The sequence below is a fragment of the Heterodontus francisci genome, unplaced genomic scaffold (assembly GCF_036365525.1).
Source record: "Heterodontus francisci isolate sHetFra1 unplaced genomic scaffold, sHetFra1.hap1 HAP1_SCAFFOLD_503, whole genome shotgun sequence".
Taxonomy (NCBI): Eukaryota; Metazoa; Chordata; class Chondrichthyes; order Heterodontiformes; family Heterodontidae; genus Heterodontus; species Heterodontus francisci.
In genome coordinates, this window is record NW_027141682.1 from 665,913 (window position 1) to 687,606 (window position 21,694).

Below are 21,694 nucleotides of genomic sequence, written 5' to 3' on the forward strand. Positions count from 1 at the left end.
GGGTGGGAGGGTAAGTTGTGAGGAGTATGCAGGGAGGCATCAGGTTTAGGCCACACCTGGCATATTGTGAGCAGTTTTCTTCTCCTTATCTCAGGAAGGATGTTTTTGCTGCAAAGGGACTGCAGCGAATCCCAGACTGATTCCTGGGATGACGGGACTGACGTACAAGAAATTGTGTCAGTTAGGATTATATTTGCAAGAGTTCAGAAGAGTGAGGAGGGGTGCAGGTCGGGTGTCATAGAAACCTAGAAAATCCAAACAGGACTTGACAGGGTAGATGCAGGCAGGATGTTCCCGATGGTGGGGGGAGTCCCGAACCTGGGGTTATAGTCTAAGGATCCGGGATAAACCTTGCAGGAATGAGATGAGGAGAAATTTCGTCACCCAGAGAGTGGTGAGCCTGTTGAATTCGCTACCATAGAAAGCAGTTGAGGCCAAAAGATTGTTTGTTTTCAAGAAGGGGTTAGATATAGCTCTTGGGTCTAAAGAGATTAAAGGGGTTGGGCAACAGCGGGAACAAGGTACCGAGTTGGATGATCAGCCATAATCATAATGAATGGCGGAGTAGGTTCGAAGGGCCGAATGGTCTTCTCCTGCTCCTATTTTCTATGTTTCCATGTTTCTATGATGGACACACCAAGACTTTGGAAATCTAGAGGAACACTCACACACGGATTAGATACACACAGAAACAAGCATTTAACCCCCCTTCCCACACGGAAAAATCGTTCCACTCACACTTACTCTCCCTGTCCACTCATCCCTTTATTGCTTTTTCCTTCATTTACTCATTCAATGTATATCAATCGCTGGAAGCAGACTCAATAGAAACTTTCAAAAGGCAATTCAACATGTACTTGAAAAGGATGAATTTACAGGGCCATCAGGAAAAAAACTGGGCGTGTGAGACTAAGCTGGACAGTTCTTTAAAAGAGCCAGGGCAATCACGATGGACTGAACTGACCCCGTCTCTAATCATTGCAAGTATCAGTGTGAACAGTGATAATGGGAATTTCTCATGTGAACATGTAACGCTGCAGTTACTGGCTGTGACCAACAGGCAGCCTTGTAGCCGCACTATGTCCTGCACCACTGCATCCTCAGCATCTGCTAGGATTGAATAAATTTCTGTGCCAAGCAACCGTGACGCAGCTAACACACAAATGTTCTGGTGATTTCTTTCCAGGCTGGTTCAGAGCCCGGAATCAAGATGAAGCACCCACAGCAGGTAAGGGAAAAAGGCTTTACTAAATCAGAATAGTGTCCCTCACATCACTCCTTTCTGAAGATATCCAGATGCTCATTTATTAAGCTGCGATTTGTGGGGTCTTGCTGTGAATGCATTTCCCACCGCGTTTCCCAACATTACAACAGTGACTGCACACAGAGAAAGCTTCATAGCCTGGGAAAGGCTTTGGGACGTCCTGACGTGGTGACAGGTGCGACAGAAATGGGAGTACTTTCTTCCTTTTACCTGTTAGCCATGGCTCAGTGTGTCGCGCTCTCTCTCTCATCTCTGAGTCTGAAGGTTGTAGGTTCGAGGCCTCAATCCAGAGACTCCAGACCCATAATCCAGGCTGACACTCCCCCTGACTCAGTAATCTCCTCCAGGCCAACCACCCTCCCTAGCTCTATCACCTCCACCAGTCCCTGCAACCCTCCCTATCTCTGTAACCTACTCCAACCCTCTGAGATCTCTGCACTGCTCCACTTCTGGCCTCGAGCGCATCCCTTGATTGTAATTGCTCCACCATTGGCAGCTGTGTCTTCACCTGATTTGGGCCCTAATCGCTGAAATTCCCTCCCTAAACCTTTCCACATCTCTTCTCCTTTAGGACGCTATTTAAAACCTCCTTCTTTGACCAAGTTATTGTTCACCCATCCTATTATCTCCTTATGTGTCTTGGGGTCAGATTCTGGTTGACAGTCTCTCCTTTGAAGCAACCGGTGATGTTTTTAATCTGTTAAAGACGCACGATTAATATTTTATACATTGGATCAGCGGAAATATGAGCAGGAGTAAGCCATTCAGCCCAAAAAGCCTGCTCCATTCCAAATCTTTCTTTCTGATTGAAGTCAGATTCAGACAGAAATTTGTGATCTCGGCTTTTCCCTGACGATATTTCTCCTTTAATCTTTTGCCATTGCTTGTTGTCAAGAATAATGAAGACGTTCTTTTCTAATTCATCGAGCAGGTCACTTGTAATTACATGAAAATGCACAATATCTGCAGACAGTTTCATGTCCCATCTGAAAGACATTGTTCAATCTTCACTCCATCCACCTCTGCAGCAGTAACAACTGCAGCACCAAATTTAATTAGCAACAAATAAGAGATCACACAACACTGTAGACAGTTTTCGTCTCCTTACCTAAGGAAGGGTATACCTTCCCTAGACGGGGTTCAGAGGAGGTTCACTAGACTGGTCCTTGGGATGAGGGAACTGTCCGATGATGAGAGATTGTGCAGATTTGGCCAGTATTTTCTGGGGTTTAGAAGAATGGGTGGTGATTTCATTGAAACAGATAAAAGTCTTCAAGGGTTTGAAAGGGTTTGAAAGGATAAATACTGAAAGGTTTCCACCAGCTGGGGAATCTAGAACGAGGGATCACAGTTTCACATTAAGGGGTTGGACATTTAGGACTGCGAGGAGGAGAGTTTCCTTCACTCAGAAGACTGTAAATCTTTGGAATTCTCTCCCTGAGGGAGCTGTGGATGCTCCATGGATGAATATGCTCCAGACAGAGATGGACAGATGCTTGGACACGAAGGGAATGGAGAAATATGGGGATAGTGGGGGAGTCTGGAGTTGAGGTAGAAGTTCAGATATGATCTTATTGAACAGCGGAGCAGGCTCAATGGGATGAATGGCCTATTCTATTCATTTTCTATTTGTTTTTATGGTGAGAGGGAAAAGAAAAAGAGGCAATGAGGATTTCTTTCTGCTAACACAGAGTGTTGTGATCTGAAAAGTCAGTGGAAGTAACAGTAAATTACAAAAGGGGAATTGGAAAAATAATTGAATGGAAATAAAGTTCCAGGGCTGTGCGGAAAGAGCCGGCGAGTGGGACTAATTGGTAGCTGTTTCAGAAATCCAGCACAGGTATGACGGGCCAATGGGCCTCACTATTCCAGCATCATCCGAGGATGTAAATATAACCCTTGGCTTCTTTTCTGTACTGCAAACAGTCTTCTAAAACCCCTCTCCACGTCTCCTCCACCCTCACCTGAAACAACAACTGCCAGGAGCTCATGGATTTCTTTATCATTCAGATCGAGACCATCCAATCATCTGCCTCTGCTACTTCCCTGCTTTCCACTAGGCCACTGAACCCAAGTTTCTCTAAGGTATCCCCCTCCCCTTGCCCTGAACTCACATCTTCCTCCAGTTTTGCTCCTCTCAGCCCTCATGCCCTCTACGAGTTCATCTTGTCCATGAGACCCACCCCCTACTCTCTCGACCCAGTTCCATTAACCTGATCACCCACTTAACCACCTGGTACCCATGTTAAAGGGTATTGTGAAAGATCATTTCTCTTCACATTCTGTCGCTCTATCCTTCAAATCTGCCCTTGGCCCCACCGACCTTGCAAACTACCGTCCCATCTCCAACTTTCTTTTCGTCACCAAAGTCCGTGTTGTCGCCTGCCAAATCTGTGCCCAACGAGAGCGGACGCAATTCTAGGTATAGTCCTCTGAAATAAAGCTGGCCAAGTGCATGAAGGAGCAGTGGGTGACCATTTTGCAGATGGTTACCAAAACGCAGTTACTTTTAGCATAATCATGGAACAGGACAAAATAAAACATGAATAAAAGTTCTAAGTTGGAGCAAGGCAAATTTTGATAAGTTGAGAGTTGATCTGGATGCAGATATTTGAAGGAAAATCAGTGGCAAACCAGAGGCAGGCATTCAAAGTGAGATGCTGCGGGCACAGTGCAGACATATCCCCACAAAGAAAAAGGGTGGTACTGCCATATCTAGAGCCCCTAGTTATCCAGAAGCATACAGATTAAGGTATGTTCCTATGATAAAGCATAAAAATAAATCTTACGACAGTTACAAAAAACCTAATACTTCAGAAAGCCTAGAGGAGTATACAAAGTGTAGGGGTAAAGTAAAAACGAAATTGGCAATGCAAAGAGGGGACATGAAAAAATATTGGTAGTCTAAATCAAGGAAAACCCAAAGGTGTTTTATCAGTGCATTAAGAGCAAGAGGAAACCTGAGGAAATGGTAGGAATTATCAGAGGTGTACAAGGTAAGTTATGCTTGGATTCAGAAGATGTTCGCAGGATTCTTAATGCGATTTGGTCTCTCTCTTCGCAAAGGAGAGGGATGATGCAGACATTGTAGTTAAAGAGGAGGACTGTGAAATATTAGATATGATAAGCATTATGAAAGAGTAAGTACGAGAGGGTCTGAGATTTTTAAAAGTGCATAAATTACCAGGGCTGGATGGATTGTATCCCAGGCTGTTAAAGGAAGCCACGGAGGAAATAATGGATGCTCTGAGGACCTTTTTCAAATGCTCACTAGATAAAGGCGAGGGACCAGAGGATTGGAGGTCTGCAAACTCTGTACCATTGCTTAACTAGGGTGAGAGGGGAAGGCGAATTAATTATAGGCCGGTCAGGTGGTGGGAAAATTATTAGAATCAATTCTGAGAGATAGGATAAACTGTCTTAAAAGGTCTGGATTAATCAGAGATGGTGACGATGGATTTGTTAAGGGAAGGTCGTGTCTTACTAACTTAAATGATTTTTATTTGAAGAAGTAACAAGGAGGAATGATGAGGGTAGTGCAGTGGATGTTGTCTACATGGATTTTAGTAAGGCATTTGACAAGGTCCCACAGAGTCAGACTGCTCAGAAATGTAAAAGCGCATGGGATACAAGGGAATGTGGTGAGTTGGATCCAAAATTGGCTCGGTGACAGGAAACAGAGAATGGTGGTCGACGGATGTTTTTTGTGAATGGAAGGTGGTTTCCAGTGGCATTCCACAGGGCTCAGTGTTGGGCCCCTTACTGTTTGTGGTATTTATTAATGATTTAGATTTCCATGTGGGAAACATGACTGGAAAATTTGCAAAGAACACAAAAATTGGCGGTGTAGTTGATAGTGAAGAGGAGAGCCGTAGACTCCAGAATGATATCAATGGTTCGGTTGAGTGGGTGGAAAGTTGCAGATGGAACTCAATCCAGAAAAGTGTGAGGTAGTGCATTTGGAGAGTGCAAACAAAGCAAGGGAATACGCAATAAACGAGAGGAAATTTGGATGGGTACAACAAGTGAGAGACCTGGGAGTGCATGTCCACAGGTGCCTTAAGGTGGCAGGACAGGTAGATACAGTGATGAAGACGCCATATGGAATGCTTTCCTTTATTGACCGAGGTAACGAGTACAAAACAGGAATGTACTGCTGGAACTATATAAAACGCTGGTTAGACCACAGATGGAGTATTGTGTACAGTTCTGGTCACAACATTATAGGAAGGACACAAGTGCTCTGGAGAGAAGACAGAAGAGTTTTACAAGATTATTGCCAGGGCCTGAAATTTGCAGCTATGAGGAAAGATTGGATAGGCTAGGGTTGCTTTCCTTAGATCAGAAGAGGCTGAGGGGTGACATAATTGAGGTGTACAAAATCATGAGGAGCCTAGATAGAGTAGACAGGAAGGACTTGTTTCCGCTAGAGGAGAGGTCAATTACCTGGGGCAGAGACTTAAGGTGATTGGTAGAGGTACTGGAGGGGACATATGAAAAACATTTTTCACCCAGATGGTGCTGGGTGTCTGGAATTCACTGCCACGAATGGTGGGGGAGGCATAAGCCCTCATCTCATTAAAAAGGTACACAGACCTACAGCTAAAGTACTGTAATTTCAAGGCTGCAGACTAGGTGCTAGAAAACTGGCACAGACATGATGGGCTGAATGGCCTCTTTCTGAGACGTAGTTGTCCATGGTTTCTATGGTCTGCCAGCCCAGTAATATAATTTTTTTCAGGTTGTTTTTCTTCAGGTTTGCACTTGCTGCTGTTCAATATTCAGTGTATTCACACCTAATCTGTACTAATGCTTTGTCTTTCAACACATCATTAACATATTGTCTGCCTTTTCTCCGTGACCTTTTGCTCAGCTATGTGGCCTGGTCCAATCTGCACCTTCTCCTTTGTTATCTCTTGCCCCACCCCCACCTCACTTGTTTATAATCTGTGACTTTTCTAATATGTGTCAGTTCCGAAGAAGGGTCACTGACCCGAAACGTTAACTCTGCTTCCCTTTCCACAGATGCTGCCAGACAGGCTGAGTGATTGAAGCATTTCTTGTTTTTGTTTCAGACTTCCAGCATCCGCAGTATTTTGATTTTATTACAGTAATATAATCACATTGCCAATAAGCACGGAACCAGGGAGTTGGAGCAAAATAGTGACCCTTTAAAGAGTGACGATGTGTACTGTGTAAGAGCCGGCCAGGTTCACACACCTACAAACGGGTCACACCCTCTCTTGGTTAGAAACCTTCCCTGGTGACAACCCTGGAGACGGCCTATCCTGGATAATGAGGAGAGATTCCTTCTCTCAGCGGGTTGTGCGACTTTGGAATTCTCTGCCTCAGAAGGTGGTGGAGCTTCGACCACGCCCTTTCTCTGTTTCTCCCTCTCTCGCCCTTTCTCCTTGTCTCTGTCTCTTCATCTATCTCTGTCTCTCCCCATATCTCCCTCTGACTCTCCCTCGGACTCTCCCTCTGTCTCTCCCTCTTACTCTCACTCCAATAATGTGGTGACCAGAACTGTACACAATACTGCAGCTGTATATGTCTCTCTGACTCTCCCTCTGACTCTCCCTCTGATTCTCCCTCTGTCTCTCTCTATCTCTCTCTCTCTCTCCCTCTGTCTCTCCCTCTTACTCTCCTTCTGACTCTCACTCTATCTCTCCCGATATCTCACTCTGTCTCTCTGTCTCTCTCCCTCTGTCTCTGCCACTCACTGTTCATCACTCTTCCTCGCGCTATCCCTGGACAGTAATGCTTTGAGCCATTTCATGGTTAATTTTCAACTTGTAACTCTTGCCCTCCCTCCACCACCACCGCTCATCTTCAGACGAGTGCCATGGGATCTGTTACATCTACCTGAGAGGGCAGACAAAGAACAAAGATAATTACAGCACAGGAACAGGTCCTTCGGCCCTCCAAGCCTGCGCCGATCCAGATCCTCTATCTGAACATGTCACCTATTTTCTAAGGTCTGTATCTCTATTCTTACTGCCCATTCTTGTATCTGTCTAGATACATCTTAAAAGACGCCATCGTGCCCGCATCTACCACCTCCGCTGGCAACGCGTTGCAGGCACCCACCACCCTCTGCGTAAAGAACTTTCCACGCATATCCCCCCTAAACATTTCCCCTTTCACTTTGAACTCGTGTCCTCCAGTAATTGAAATCCCCACTCTGGGAAAAAGCCTCTTGCTATCCACCCTGTCTGTACCTCTCATGATTTTGTCCACCTCAATCAGGTCCCTCCTCAACCTCCGTCTTTCTAATGAAAATAATCCTAATCTACTCAACCTCTCTTCATAGCTGGCGCCCTCCATACCAGGCAACATCCTGGTGAACCTCCTCTGCACCCTCTCCAAAGCATCCACATCCTTTTGGTAATGTGGCGACCAGAACTGCACGCAGTATTCCAAATGTGGCCGAACAAAGGTCCTATACAACAGTAACATGACCTGCCAACTCTTCTACTCAATACCCAGTCCGATGAAAGAAAGCATGCCGTATGCCTTCTTGACCACTCTATTGACCTGCGTTGCCACCTTCAGGGAACAGTGGACCTGAACACCCAAGTCTCTCTGCACATCAGTTTTCCCCAGGACTTTTCCATTTACTGTATAGTTCACTCTTGAATTGGATCTTCTAAAATGCATCACCTCGCATTTTCCCTGATTGAACTGCATCTGCCATTTCTCTGCCCAACACTCCAATCTATCTATATTCTGCCGTATTCTCTGACAGTCCCCTTCACTATCTGCTACTCCACCAGTCTTAGTGTCGTCTGCAAACTTGCTAATCAGTCCACCTATACTTTCCTCCAAATCATTAATGTATATCACAAACAACAGTGGTCCCAGCACGGATCCCTGTGGAACACCACAGGTCACACGTCTCCATTTTGAGAAACTCCCTTCTACTGCTACTCTCTGTCTCCTGTTGCCCAGCCAGTTCTTTATCCATCTAGCTAGTACACCTTGGACCCCATGCGCCTTCACTTGCTCCATCAGCCTGCCATGGGGAACCTTATCAAACGCCTTACTGAAGTCCATGTATGTGACGTCGACAGCCCTTCCCTCATCAATCATCTTTGTCACTTCCTCAAAGAATTCTATTAAGTTGGGAAGACATGACCTTCCCTTCACAAAACCATGTTGCCTATCACTGATGTGCCCATTTTCTTCCAAATGGGAATAGATCCTATCCCTCAGTATCTTCTCCAGCAGCTTCCCGACCACTGACGTCAGGCTCACCGGTCTATAATTACCTGGATTATCCCTGCTACCCTTCTTAAACAAGGGGAAAACATTAGCAATTCTCCAGTCCTCCGGGACCTCACCCGTGTTTAAGGATGCTGCAAAGATATCTGTTAAGGCCCCAGCTATTTCCTCTCTTGCTTCCCTCAGTAACCTGGGATAGATCCCATCCGGACCTGGGGACTTGTCCACCTTAATGCCCTTTAGAATATCCAACATTTCCTCCCTCCTGATGTCGACTTGACTTAGAGTAATCAAACATCTGTTCCTAACCTCAACATCCGTCATGTCCCTCTCCTCGGTGAATACCGATGCAAAGTACACGTTTAGAATCTCACCCATTTTCTCTGACTCCAAGCATTCCATTCCTCCTTTGTCCTTCAGTGGGCCAATCCTTTCTCCAGTTACCCTCTTTCTCCTTATATATGAATAAAAGGCTTTGGGATTTTCTTTAACCCTGTTGGCTCAATATATTTCATGACCCCTTTTAGCCCTTTTAATTCCTCGTTTCAGATTGGTTCGACATTCCCGATATTCTTTCAAAGCTTCGTCTTTCATCAGCCGCCTAGACCTTATGTATGCTTCCTTTTTCCTCTTAGCAAGTCTCACAATTTCACCTGTCATCCATGGTTCCCTAAACTTGCCATTTCTATCCCTCATTTTCACAGGAACATGTCTCTCCTGCACGCTAATCAACCTCTCTTTAAAAGCCTCCCACATATCACATGTGGATTTCCCTTCAAACAGCTGCTCCCAATCTACATTCCCCAGCTCCTGCCGAATTTTGGTATAGTTGGCCTTCCCCCAATTTAGCACTCTTCCTTTCGGACCACTCTCGTCTTTGTCCATGAGTATTTTAAAGCTTACGGAATTGTGATCACTATTCCCAGAGTAGTCCCCTACTGAAACTTCAACCACCTGGCCGTGCTCATTCCCCAACACCAGGTCCAGTATGGCCCCTTCCCGAGTTGGACTATTTACATACTGCTCTAGAAAACCCTCCTGGATGCTCCTTACAAATTCTGCTCCATCTAGACCTCTAACACTAAGTGAATCCCAGTCAATGTTGGGAAAATTAAAATATCCTATCACCACCACCCTGTTGCTCCTACATCTTTCCATAATCTGTTTACATACTTGTACCTCTATCTCACGCTCGCTGTTGGGAGGCCTGTCGTACAGCCCCAACATTGTTACCGCACCCTTCCTATTTCTGAGTTCTGTCCATATTGCCTCACTGCTCGAGTCCTCCGTAGTGCCCTCCTTCAGCACAGCTGTGATATCCTCTTTGACCAGTAATGCAACTCCTCCACCCCTTTTACCTCCCTCTCTATCCCGCCTGAAGCATCGATATCCTGGGATATTTAGTTGCCAATCATGCCCTTCCCTCAACCAAGTCTCAGTAATAGCAATAACATCATACTCCCAGGTACTAATCCAAGCCCTAAGTTCATCTGCCTTACCTGCCACATTAGTTTAAACCCTCCCCAACAGCGTTAGCAAAAGCACCCCCAAGGACATTGGTTCCAGTCCGGCCCAGGTGTAGACCATCCAATTTGTAATAGTCCCACCTCCCCCAGAACCGGTCCCAATGTCCCAAAAATCTGAACCCCTCCTTCCTGCACCATCTCTCAAGCCACGCATTCATCCTGACTATTCTTTAATTTTTACTCTGACTATCACGTGGCACTGGTAGCAATCCTGAGATTACTGCCTCTGAGGTCCTCCTTTTTAACTTGGCTCCTAACTCCCTAAACTCTGCTTGTCGGACCTCATCCCGTTTTTTACCTATATCATTGGTGCCTATACGCACAACGACAACTGGCTGTTCACCCTCCCCCTTTAGAATGTTCTGCAGCCGATCTTAGACATCCCTGACCCGTGCACCTGGGAGGCAACATACCATTCGGGAGCCTCGTTTTCGACCACAGAACTGCCTATCTACTCCCCATACAATCGAATCCCCTACGACTATAGCCCTTCCACACTTTTTCCCGCCCTTCTGAACAGCAGAGCCAGCCACGGTGCCATGAACCTGGCTACTGCTGCCGTCCCCTGGTGAGCCATCTCCCTCAACAGTATCCAAAACGGTATACTTGTTTTGGAGGGAGATGACCGCAGTGGACTCCTGCGCTGCCTTCCTGCTCTTTCTCTGCCTTTTGGTCACCCATTCCCTTTCTCCCTCAGCAATCCTATTCTGCGGTGTGACCAATTCACTAAACGTGCTATCCACGACCTCCTCAGCATCGCGCATGCTCCAAAGTGAATCCATCCGCAGCTCGAGAGCTGTCATGCGGTCTAACAAGAGCTGCAGTTGGACACACTTCCTGCACGTGAAGGAGTCAGGGACATCAGCCGTGTCCCTGAGCTCCCACATTGAGCAAGAGGAGCATGACACGGGTCTGAGATCTCCTGCCATTTTTAATCTTAAGCTTAACTTAGTTAAATGAAAAAGGAACAAAAAGTTTTTACCAATCACGATAAAAAAAGAGAAATAGAAAAAGCCTTGCCTTATATACACCTCACCAAGTCCTTTTTTTTGGTTAGAGGTGGAGGGTGGGTGGGAGACACTACAAGTGCCCAAATATATAGTGTTTTACTTACCCAGCAGCCCCCTGGCCTCCGCCGAAAACAAAAGGAAATTAAGTTTACTTTCAAACTGACCTTCCCAGCTGCTCACTCGCTCGCACTCTCTGCTCCCGAAAAAGCTTCCCAGCTGCTCACTCGCTCGCACTCTCTGCTCCCGAAAAAGCTGCTGCAATGAAAGCCTTGTAGAGAATGTCACTGCAATTTGTAAATATCAAACGCTGATACAACACTCATTACTAAAACACTTTCACTAATCCTCCAACACAGGACTGGTCAGGTGATGGGGACAGTTACTGATTGTTGCAACTTGTCTCATCCTTTATCTGTCTCCGCCTTTCATGACTGTCTCTCTCTATCTCTCTCTCCCTGTCTCTCTCTCCCTGTCTCTTTCCATCTCTCTCCCTCTCTTCCCATCTCCACCCATTTCCCCTCTCCACTTCTCCTCCCCTCCCACACCCATTTCCCCACTGGTCCCCCACCCATTTCCCCTCCCCGCCCTGCCCCTCCCCAACCTCTTCCCCTCCCACACCAACCTCAGCATCCCCCCCTTTTTCCCTCTCCCACCCATCCCCCCCGCCCACGCATTTCCCCTCCCCCTCCCACTCTCTTTCCCTCCCAAACCCGTTTCGGCTTCCCCACTCTTTCTCCAACCCCCAAGCATGCGCCCAGTGGGTATCACGTGGAGTGGGTTCCGTATGCGCACAACGGGTATCACGTGGGGAGGGTTCTGCATGCGCACAGCGAATAACACGTTGGAGAGGGTTCCGCATGAGCACAGTGGATATCACAGGTGGAGTGTTCCGCTTGCGCAGAGCGAACAACAAATGAGATGTTCATAAACATTCCACTATTCCTGCATTCCCTTTAAATTCACTGTGTCCCGTCCAGGGAGTGACAGAGAGGAGGGAGGGGGAAATGTCACACTTCATTCATTTTATTACCCACGGTATCCCTAATATTCAATTCATCAATTAACTGTAACCATATTCCAGCCATGAAGAGACAGAAAGCTGGGAGGGCGAATGGGAGGATTATTCTCCAGCGCCATTTAACAATTTACTAATTGTATTACCCGCTGTATTCGTCATATTCCAGCTCCGGAGAGACAGAGAGGGCAGAGGGGGAACGGGGCCAGGTGGCCTCCTCCTGCTGCTGATTCGTATGTTTGTTTGCATGTTGAAAGCAATTAGATGGTTGTTGGGTAACTGAAATGTCCTTACAGAGAGAATGAATGAAGCAGAGTCTATGATAACTTAAAAAAGGAAGTCCTTTAAAGGTTTAAAAGGAGGAAATGCAAATGGTTATTCACCACTTTTGCGATTTGAGAATCTGGAATTGTTCGACTTAAAGCAGAGAAGGTTAAGAGGGAGATTGACAAGAATGGTTCCTAATCATGAGGGACTTCAGTTAATGCGAAGCGACTGGTGTAGCTGGGATTGTTCTCCTTAGAGCAAGGAAGGTTGCATTTGAACATGCTACACTGAACCTTCTAACGTAGTCAGTTCTAAGATCCACATACGGACGTTCAGTGGATTATTTCGAGGCAAATAAAGGGAAATGGTTTTCCAGGGTGAAGTCAAATCTTTGCACTACATCTTGCAGGACGTGAAATAGGGGCTGTGACGTGGGCAAGAGGGTAACCGTTTTTACATGTGAGCAGTAAACATAAATCTGGTGTTAGGAAATAAAGCCAAGGAATTGAAAGGTTCCAGGTTCTACATGCTGCCTGGTGCAAACTTGGATTAGTACAGCAGACTCCGATGATCGAAAGCACCCACATGGGGAATTTTAACCTAACAAGCCCAGCAGAATATGGGCCGGAATGGGACTATCTCGATGTTCCTTGTTAAAGTTCATTTCTCGTTAATCTGACCGGCAAGGCCTGGGGTTTGTTAACTTCATGTTCAGTTGTATCAGGTCTGCACACTGCAGTCAGTTATTTGCTTACAGTGGGGAAGGAAATGCCCTTACGTCTAGTGAAGCATTGGATTGTTAAGGCTCTTCGTCCTTTGCATGTTAGAGATTGGCCGCAATGCCAGAGAGTAAACTGTTTAGGGAGGAAGGAACAAAAACAAGAAATGATGGAATCACTCAGCAGATCTGGCAGCATCTGTGGAAAGAGAAGCAGAGTTAACGTTTCGGGTCAGTGAACCTTCTTTGGAACTGACAAATATTCGAAAAGTCACAGATTGTGAGCAAGTGAGGTGGGGGTGTGGCAAGAGATAACAAAGGAGAAGGTGCAGATTGGACAAGGCCACATAGCTGACCAAACGGTCACGGAGCAAAGGCAAACAATATGTTAATGGTGTGTTGAAAGACAAAGCATTAGTACAGATTAGGTGTAAATACACTGAATATTGAACAGCAGCAAGTGCAAACGTGAAAAAAACCCTGAAAAAAACAGTGGGTAAGCAAACTGAACAAACAAAGATGAAATGAAATAAATGCAAAAAAAAGATTGTAAAAAATGTAAAAAAGAATGTAAAAAAAAGGAAGAAAAAAGAGAAAGAAAAAATAACTAAAAATGGAAGTAAAATGGGGGGCTGTGATGCTCTGAAATTATTGAACTCAATGTTCAGTCCGACAGGCTGTAGTGTGCCTAATCGGTAGCTGAGATGCTGTTCCTCGAGCTTGCGTTGATGTTCACTGGAACACTGCAGCAATCCCAGGACAGAGATGTGAGCATGAGAGGAGGGGGGAGTGTTGAAATGGCATTCAACCGGAAGCTCAGGGCCCTGCTTGCGGACTGAGCGGAGATGTTCCGCAAAGCGGTCACCCAGTCTGCGCTTGTTCTCCCCAATGTAGAGGCGACCACACTGTGAGCAGCGAGTACAGTATACTACATTGAAAGAAGTACAAGTAAATCGCTGCTTCACCTGAAAGGAGTGTTTGGGGCCTGGGATCGTGAGGAGAGAAGAGGTAAATGGGCAGGTATTACACCTCCTGCGATTGCAGTGGAAGGTGCCCTAGGACGGGGACTGTGCCCTTCCTCGACTTCTCTGTCTCCATCTCTGGGGATAGGTTGTCTACCAATATCCATTATAAGCCCACTGACTCCCACAGCTACCTCGACTACACTTCTTCACACCCTACCTCCTGTAAGGACTCCATTCCATTCTCCCAGTTTCTCCGTCTCCGACGCATCTGCTCTGATGATGCTACCTTCCATGACGGTGCTTCTGATATGACCTCCTTTTTCCTCAACCGAGGATTTCCCCCCACTGTGGTTGACAGGGCCCTCAAACGTGTCCGACCTATTCCCCACACCTCTACCCTCACCCCTTCCCCTCCCTCGCAGAACCGTGACAGGGTTCCCCTTGCCCTCTCTTTTCATCCCACCAGCCTCCATATCCAAAGGATCATGCTCCGCCATTTTCGCCACCTCCAGCCTGATTCCACTACCAGTCGCATCTTCCCCTCCCTTCCCCTGTCAGTAATCCGAAGGGATCGTTCCCTCCGCGACACCCTGGTCCACTCCTCCATTACCCCCACCACCTCGTCCCCGTCCCAGGACTCCTTTTAAATGAGTTGAGCGTTTCTTTCTCAACTGTTCTCGACCCTTCCACCAATGGCAACAATTTCTCTCCATCTCCTCTCTCCAAAGCCCTCATGGTTTTGAGCACCTCTATCAAATCAACCTCTGAACCTTCTGTTTTCCCGAAGGAGAACAACGCCAGCTTCTCTATGTATCTGCACCCTCTCTAAAGTCTTCACATGCTTCCGAAAGTGCGGTACAACATCGAGGGCCGAAGGGCCTGTACCGTGCTGTAATGTTCTATGTTCTAATACTCCAGTTGAGGCTGAACCTGTTCTCTACAGGTTCATCAAAATTCCAAATTGTTTCATTCGTTCGTCAATTGTTTCATTAGATATTGACTTTGTAAATGGGACCAGGGAAATGTTTCATTAATTGCAGCTAGTGGCAATGATTACTGGATCAAATCTACACATGAGTGTTGAGAACATCATACTCTCTCCAGGGACAATGACTGACTCGACACATGCATTTCGCTTCTGACTGTTCTCAGCTGACCCATGGAGTGCCTCTGTACAGTTCGGGACTGAATCTCTGCCATTGAATTTCTCCAACTCAATGTGGAACGTCCTGAAACATCAGCCAGTCAACAGACTGCTGGATTGGCAGATCATTTCATCCCAAGAGCCATTTCACAACGCTGGCCAGGAGGATTGAAGCAGTACTCTACAGGGCTTGAAAGGACGTTTCAGAGGAGCTGAATAGGAAGGCAAAACATCCAGCAGGTCCTGGGAGGGAATCGACATTTAAATCAGGAGCATGAATCAACAGAGGGGAAAATTGATTTCATAAAATCAACGTGCTTCACTGTATCTGGCTAATTCTGCCGCTTAACCAATCTGATGGTGGATAATAATGATTATCAATCGCAAGGGACAGAAATCACACATCAGGGTAATCACTATGTGAGCAAATGCCCTGAAAAGAAGGACACAGTCTTACTGACAGAGCAGTGACTTTTCCCAGTGTATCTTCACACAGTGAGTTACTATTTCAGTGCATACCGTGGCTGCACTGAGTCTTCTGGAAATGGACTTCCTGATTACACAGAGGATTATGAATGGTTGCAAGAGTTGAATCTGATTGGTAATTAAAGACAATTCCAGTTATCCAATTCTAATGAATATCAAAATTGGTGGGAATTGCTCTCCAACTCTGGTAGCATCTGTAGAGAGAGAGAAACCAGTGGTCAAATCAGGTCCAGGGCCATTCCCTAGCATTTTATGTGAGGTCCAATTTATAGGTGTTGCGTTGGGTACCCGCATGGGTCCACGCGATGCCTGCCTTTTTATAGGATGTATGGAACATTCCTTGTTGAGTCCATCTCCGTCCCCTCTCTCACCTCTTCTTCCGGTACATTGATGACTGTCTCCATGCCACTTCCTGCTCTTGCCCTGAGCTGGAACATTTCTGTCAATTTGTCTCCAATTTCCACCCTTCTCTCACATGCACATGGTCCATCTCAGAGCCTTGCCTCCCTCTAATTCTCTCTGTCCAATTCTGGGGAAATCTTTTGACCATTTTGCTCTGGGTCCAGGGTGGGTTTAGTTGAAGCCAGCTGAGCTTTGGACTGACACCCTTTTTGAGGAACAGATCATGAATCTTCTGCAGAGCTAGGCCTGCCTCAAGAGATCAGATTATCAAAAAATATAAGCTCAGAATCAGAATTAAAATAATTTCAAGGCTCAGTGCTACGAATATAAAATGTATTTTCTGCCCTGTGGGGAGATTAGGGAATAGAATATGAAATGCGATTTAGTTCCAGTGTTTGAAAACCTTCAACTCTTTTTATGATTTCACTAATTTAACAATGAGATTGAGAGGGTATTTCACCGCCTTCTTCAGCTCCTGTCTGAATTTAGTCTGGTTCACAGTGTAAATAAATGTGTTGGTGCAGGAACTGAGAAGCTGAAGCATATTTGATGTGCGTTCTGTGATAAAGACAGGGTCAGTGGAGGAGACAAAATACAGAATATCTGCAATTCGCCTATAAATGATAAACACAGACTGTGTCATCCACAACAGTACAAAACTTCCGGATATAGTAAAGAGTAAAATAATTGATTTTCTGCGATTCTCCATCTCTAGATCCTTGTGTTTCTTTCCTTTGCTGTGGCCCTGTAATCCCCTGCGGACTTTACGGGAGGATAAAATCCGTCTGACAGTCAGAGCATTGAGCAGCAAAATCAGAAGTAACGGGAAATAAGGAGTTAAAACGCGGTCAAACATTTCAAACGCCTCCCATATGGGGGAAGTAAAGAAGTTCGATATAATAGTACAACACATGGGAACATTATCAAAAATGTAATATTGTTTCCGTGTGAAGTACCAGGGGAGAGACACTAAACATCCCAGTAAACTCACTGTTCCTACAACCACAGCCGCCGTTTTCTCACTGCAATATTTTGTTTTAAGCTTATCACAACAAATGGCCACAAATCGATCAAAGGTGAAAGTGACTGTCAGCCAGACAGAAAGAACTGTAGCTGCATTATGCAGAACGGCAATGAGAGAACAAACAGGAGTAATGCTCAGGAATGAATTTGGGAAATGGTATAAAACAATTTCATTCAATATAGGACCAGTAATAACGACCACCAGATCAGCCACTGCCATTGCCACCAGGTAGATGGTGACACATTTGGAGAGATCGCACTTTCCCCGGGACAGGATCACAATCGCCACCAAGTTAACTGGAAGAGAGAGAAAAGGAAGCAGAAAATTTACTGATCAGACCTGTAGACAAAGCAGCAGTTTGACAGGATCTGGGCTGAAATTTCCAGCTTCGTTGCTGCATCGAAGAGTGAAAACTGATTCATTGAACAGTGGCGAGTGCTTTGTCATAGTGAAATGTATAAAAAACACAACTATTAACAATTGGGAAATTGATACAGAAAGTGAATATAATTCGCACCGGATCTACTGGAAGTACTAGTGGGGAAATGAGAAGAGGTTTTACAGAGATGGAGTGCAATGGGTTAATTCGGAATTTGTCTACAGACTGTTGGTTGAGAAGATTTGGGGAGAGGGGGATGTACAGCTGGTTTGCTGCTCGGTGTTCATGGACCCGACAGGATTGTTAGTAAATGTGAAAAGGTTGAAAACTGCACCACTGAGTTTGAGTATCAGCAATGATCTATAATGGCATAACAGGCTCGAAGGGCTGACTGGCCTCCTCCCGCTCCAATGTTCCTGTATTCCGATCAGGGTGGGCAAGGCAGCTAGAGGCGGAGCCAGTGAGTGAGATTGGGAAGGAGAGAAGGAAAAGCACATGTTGGAACTGGAGGGGAGACTGGAGCAGATGGTTTGGGAAAGTGGATAAACTGAAGAAATGGATGAGGAGGTTTAGGATTCGATACCGTGAGAGGAGAGGCTGAGATTCACAGGGAGAGACTGCAGCACAGTGTTCGAGGAAATCTAATCTATCGATCCCAGTAATACAACTCAATTCTTACATTTAAACAATAATCCCTGTGGTCATTGGTGTTGTCGAACAGTTCATTGTTTATAAAATATAGCCAATCTATTTATTTTGTACAGGCAGTTAAATAAAAGAATATATTTCCGATATCAACCTTGCTCTTAATTGAATTCAGCAGTCACAGAGATTTTAAAGAGCAGTTTTTAAATAATGAATTACCATCGCAGAAGAACTGATTCTATTCTGTTTATTCAGTCACTAAGTAAGGGCTTAGAACTTTGTACAAAACGAAATGAGAACCTGACAGAAATCAACACAGATGATCAAGTCCAACAGGAAAATGAACGCAATCTGACAAAAGACAACTTCAACTCCCAGTTTCTGTCACTAATTGTTCTGGACATTCCAGCACTTAATGATAGTGAATTATTTACACTGCTGCCTCTTTCTCTTTACTTCTGCTTATCTCATTCCCTCGGTTTCGTTCTCCCTGCTCCTTTTCTCCTTCCCTATCACACCCTGCAAACTGCTCCTTAATGCTGCTTTTCGATTTATACGATTGAAACCTAACATTCTGCGCCTTTGTTCTTTCCACCAGCCCCAGGTTCAATGATTCTATTCTCAGAGTCAGTTTGTTCAATGGTAAAACCACTGTGAATAATGTAATGTATCTATAGAGCACCTAAAACTCCCTATCTTCACATACACTCTTCACTTCATCTACAATACATGGAATAAACAGGATCGAAAGCTTTTTCCAGATAAATCTCACAATCATTGAAATTCCTTCTTCCATGCATTAGCCCACTCACTCAACTTGTCGAATTCACCCTGAAGCCTCTCTGCATCGTCTGCACAACTCACCCTCCTATCCAGTTTTGTGTAATCTGCAAATTTGGCGATATTACAGCTGGTTCCCTCTTCTAAATCATTAATATATACTCCGAATAGCTAGGGTCCGAGCATCGATCCCTGCAGTACCCCACAAGTCGCTGTCTGCCATTTGGAAAAAAAGACCCGTTTATCCCTACTCTTTGTTTCCTGTCTGACATCCAGTTTTCTATCCATCGCAATACACTACTCCCAATCACATGCACTTTGATTTTACACGCTAATCTCTTATGTGGTATTTTTTCGAAAGCCTTCTAAAAGTTCAAATAAACCACATCCACTGGCATTCCCTCATCAACTCTACTAGTTACATTCTCGAAGAATTCTAGTAGATTTTTCAAGCATGATTTCCCTTTCATAAATCCATTCTGACTCTGTCTGATTCTACCACTGTTCTCCCAAGTGCTCTGCTATAAAATATTTGATAATGGACTCTAGAATTTCCCCACTACCAACATCAGGCTAACTGGTGGATAATTCTCTGCTTTCTCTCTACCTCCCTTTTTGAATAGTGGGGTCACATTAGCTAACCTCCAATCTGTAGGAACTGTTCCAGAGCCTATAGTATCTTGGAAGATGACCACCAATACATCCACTATTTCTATGGCTTCTTCCTTAAGTACTTCAATTCCATCAATTTCTCCAACACCATTTCTCTACTAATGCTATTTTCATTCTGTTCTCCCGCTCTCACTACGCCCTGTGTTCCCCAACATTTCTGGTATGATATTTGTGTCCTCCTTTGTGAAGGCAGAACAAAAGTATGCATTCAGTTGGTCAGCCATTTCTTCCCTCCCCATAATAAATTGTCCTGTTCCCGACTGTAAGGGACCTACATTTATCTTCACAAATCGTTTTCTCTTCACATAACTATAGAAAGGTTTACAGTCAGTTTTTTATGTTCCCCACCAGCTTGCTCTCGTACTCTATTTTCCCCTTCTTAATCAATCCCTTGGTCCTCCTTTGCTGAATTCTAAACTGCGCCCAATCCTCGGGTCTGTTGTTTTTTCTTTGTTGGTTTTCCTGGTGAATTTATATGCCTCTTCCTTGGATCTAATGCTATCTCTAATTTCCCTTGTAATCCATGGTTTGGCTACCTTTCCCGTTTTACTTTTGTTACAGACAGGAATAAACAATTGTTGCAGCTCATTCATGCGCACTTTAAATATTTGCCATCGCCTTTCCACCGTCATCCCTTTAAGTAACGTTTCCCAATACATCATAGCCAACTCGCACCTCATAACTTCTTAGTTTACTTTACTAAGATTCAGGACCCAAGTCTCAGCATCAACTATGTCACTCTGCACCTTGATTCTGAATTCTATCATGTTATAGTCGCTCATCCCCATGGGATCTCGTACCACTAGATTGTCAATTATTCCTCTCTCATTACACAGTACCTGGTCTCGGATGGCCTGTTCGGTAGTTGGTTCCTCAACATATTGGTTCCTCAACCATCCCTTTTAGACTCCAAATAATAAGTTCATAAATTAATTAATCAACTACCAATATCAGCGCTGCAGCTGATAATCTACACAAAAATGGAAAGAATCTAGATTACAATTGACAGAGTGTAAACCAATAAAACATCATATCAATACTTTCTATTTTACAATGTTGCCCAATGACAGTGAAGGCTCCACAATAAAGCAGAGAAGGAAACGTGAAAGTGTCATCAGCAAACTCAGTTCAGTAGCCAGACCTGTGAAGCAGAGTCAGGCACAGTCACTGAAATAAATAATATTTGATGACAGCGATAACCAATAAATACATCGAAAGTCAAATAAAAGCGGGCCATGTTACTGGGCAGGGCGGACATTGTGCGCCTTGTAACACTGAGATCTTGAGATGTATCATTATCAGTCACTGAAAATAAAATCATAAATATATTCCAGGACCGCTTAGATCAACGTCATGAAACTGTTAAAAGCTCCTGATAATCTGATTCTTTATCCTAACAAAGATACTTGATTTGAATGCAGTCAATAAACAGAATAATCCAGTAACAATACCACCGGTAGGGAAAGAACAGTTGGCTGTGTAACACACACAATGATAAATAATACCGAGTACAGCAGCACAGTTTACATCGATTTACACCATTAACAGCTGAGGTACTGGTTTACCAGGAACTCCAGTTGCTGCAAGTACAGGATAGCAAATATCTTCTATCTGATAAATTACTGGATATCCCATTTCTGTGAGAAGCAGAGAATGCTGTTAGCTTGGAATCCACAGCTCCAGCAGGCATTCTGAACTGATCCATTCCAAGAGGTCCTGATTTATACTGGGGTAAGTCTCCACTGACATGTTATACCCCTGCTCAGAGCTATTTGTTACACTCAACTGAACAAACACATTACATCAGCAGCTTTGACTCTGATGTAAATAATGTGGTGGATAAAACACAATCATTTCAATGTCAATGACATTTTCTACATAAGACCTCTCTCGGTAATAAACCTGAAATCTGTACTCATACTTGACAGATGTACAATTCTGAATGTCGTCATTTACATTTTCCATATTATTGTATTGAACTTGTTCACTCTTGGCGGTTCTATTGTAAATGTAACTGATCTGTCTGCAGTGGACACTGAATCCAGGGACAAAAACATTCCCGTTTCACACTGTTCCTGCCTTTTTCCAAGTTATGTGGATTTTGAGTCTCAAACTCGGGACCACGTTCTGCGTTATGGCCTATAAACTAGTGTGGGTGATATTCGGGGATAGA

General features: G+C 44.7%; 1 protein-coding gene across 1 annotated transcript; it reads right to left on the bottom strand.

Annotated features, from left to right (window-relative positions):
* Positions 1-16,436: 16,436 nt before the first annotated feature.
* Positions 16,437-17,264, bottom strand: LOC137364383 (probable G-protein coupled receptor 139). Its single transcript, XM_068027636.1, has one exon. The coding sequence runs from the start codon at positions 17,262-17,264 to the stop codon at positions 16,437-16,439; it is 828 nt and encodes a 275-aa protein (XP_067883737.1).
* Positions 17,265-21,694: the final 4,430 nt, after the last annotated feature.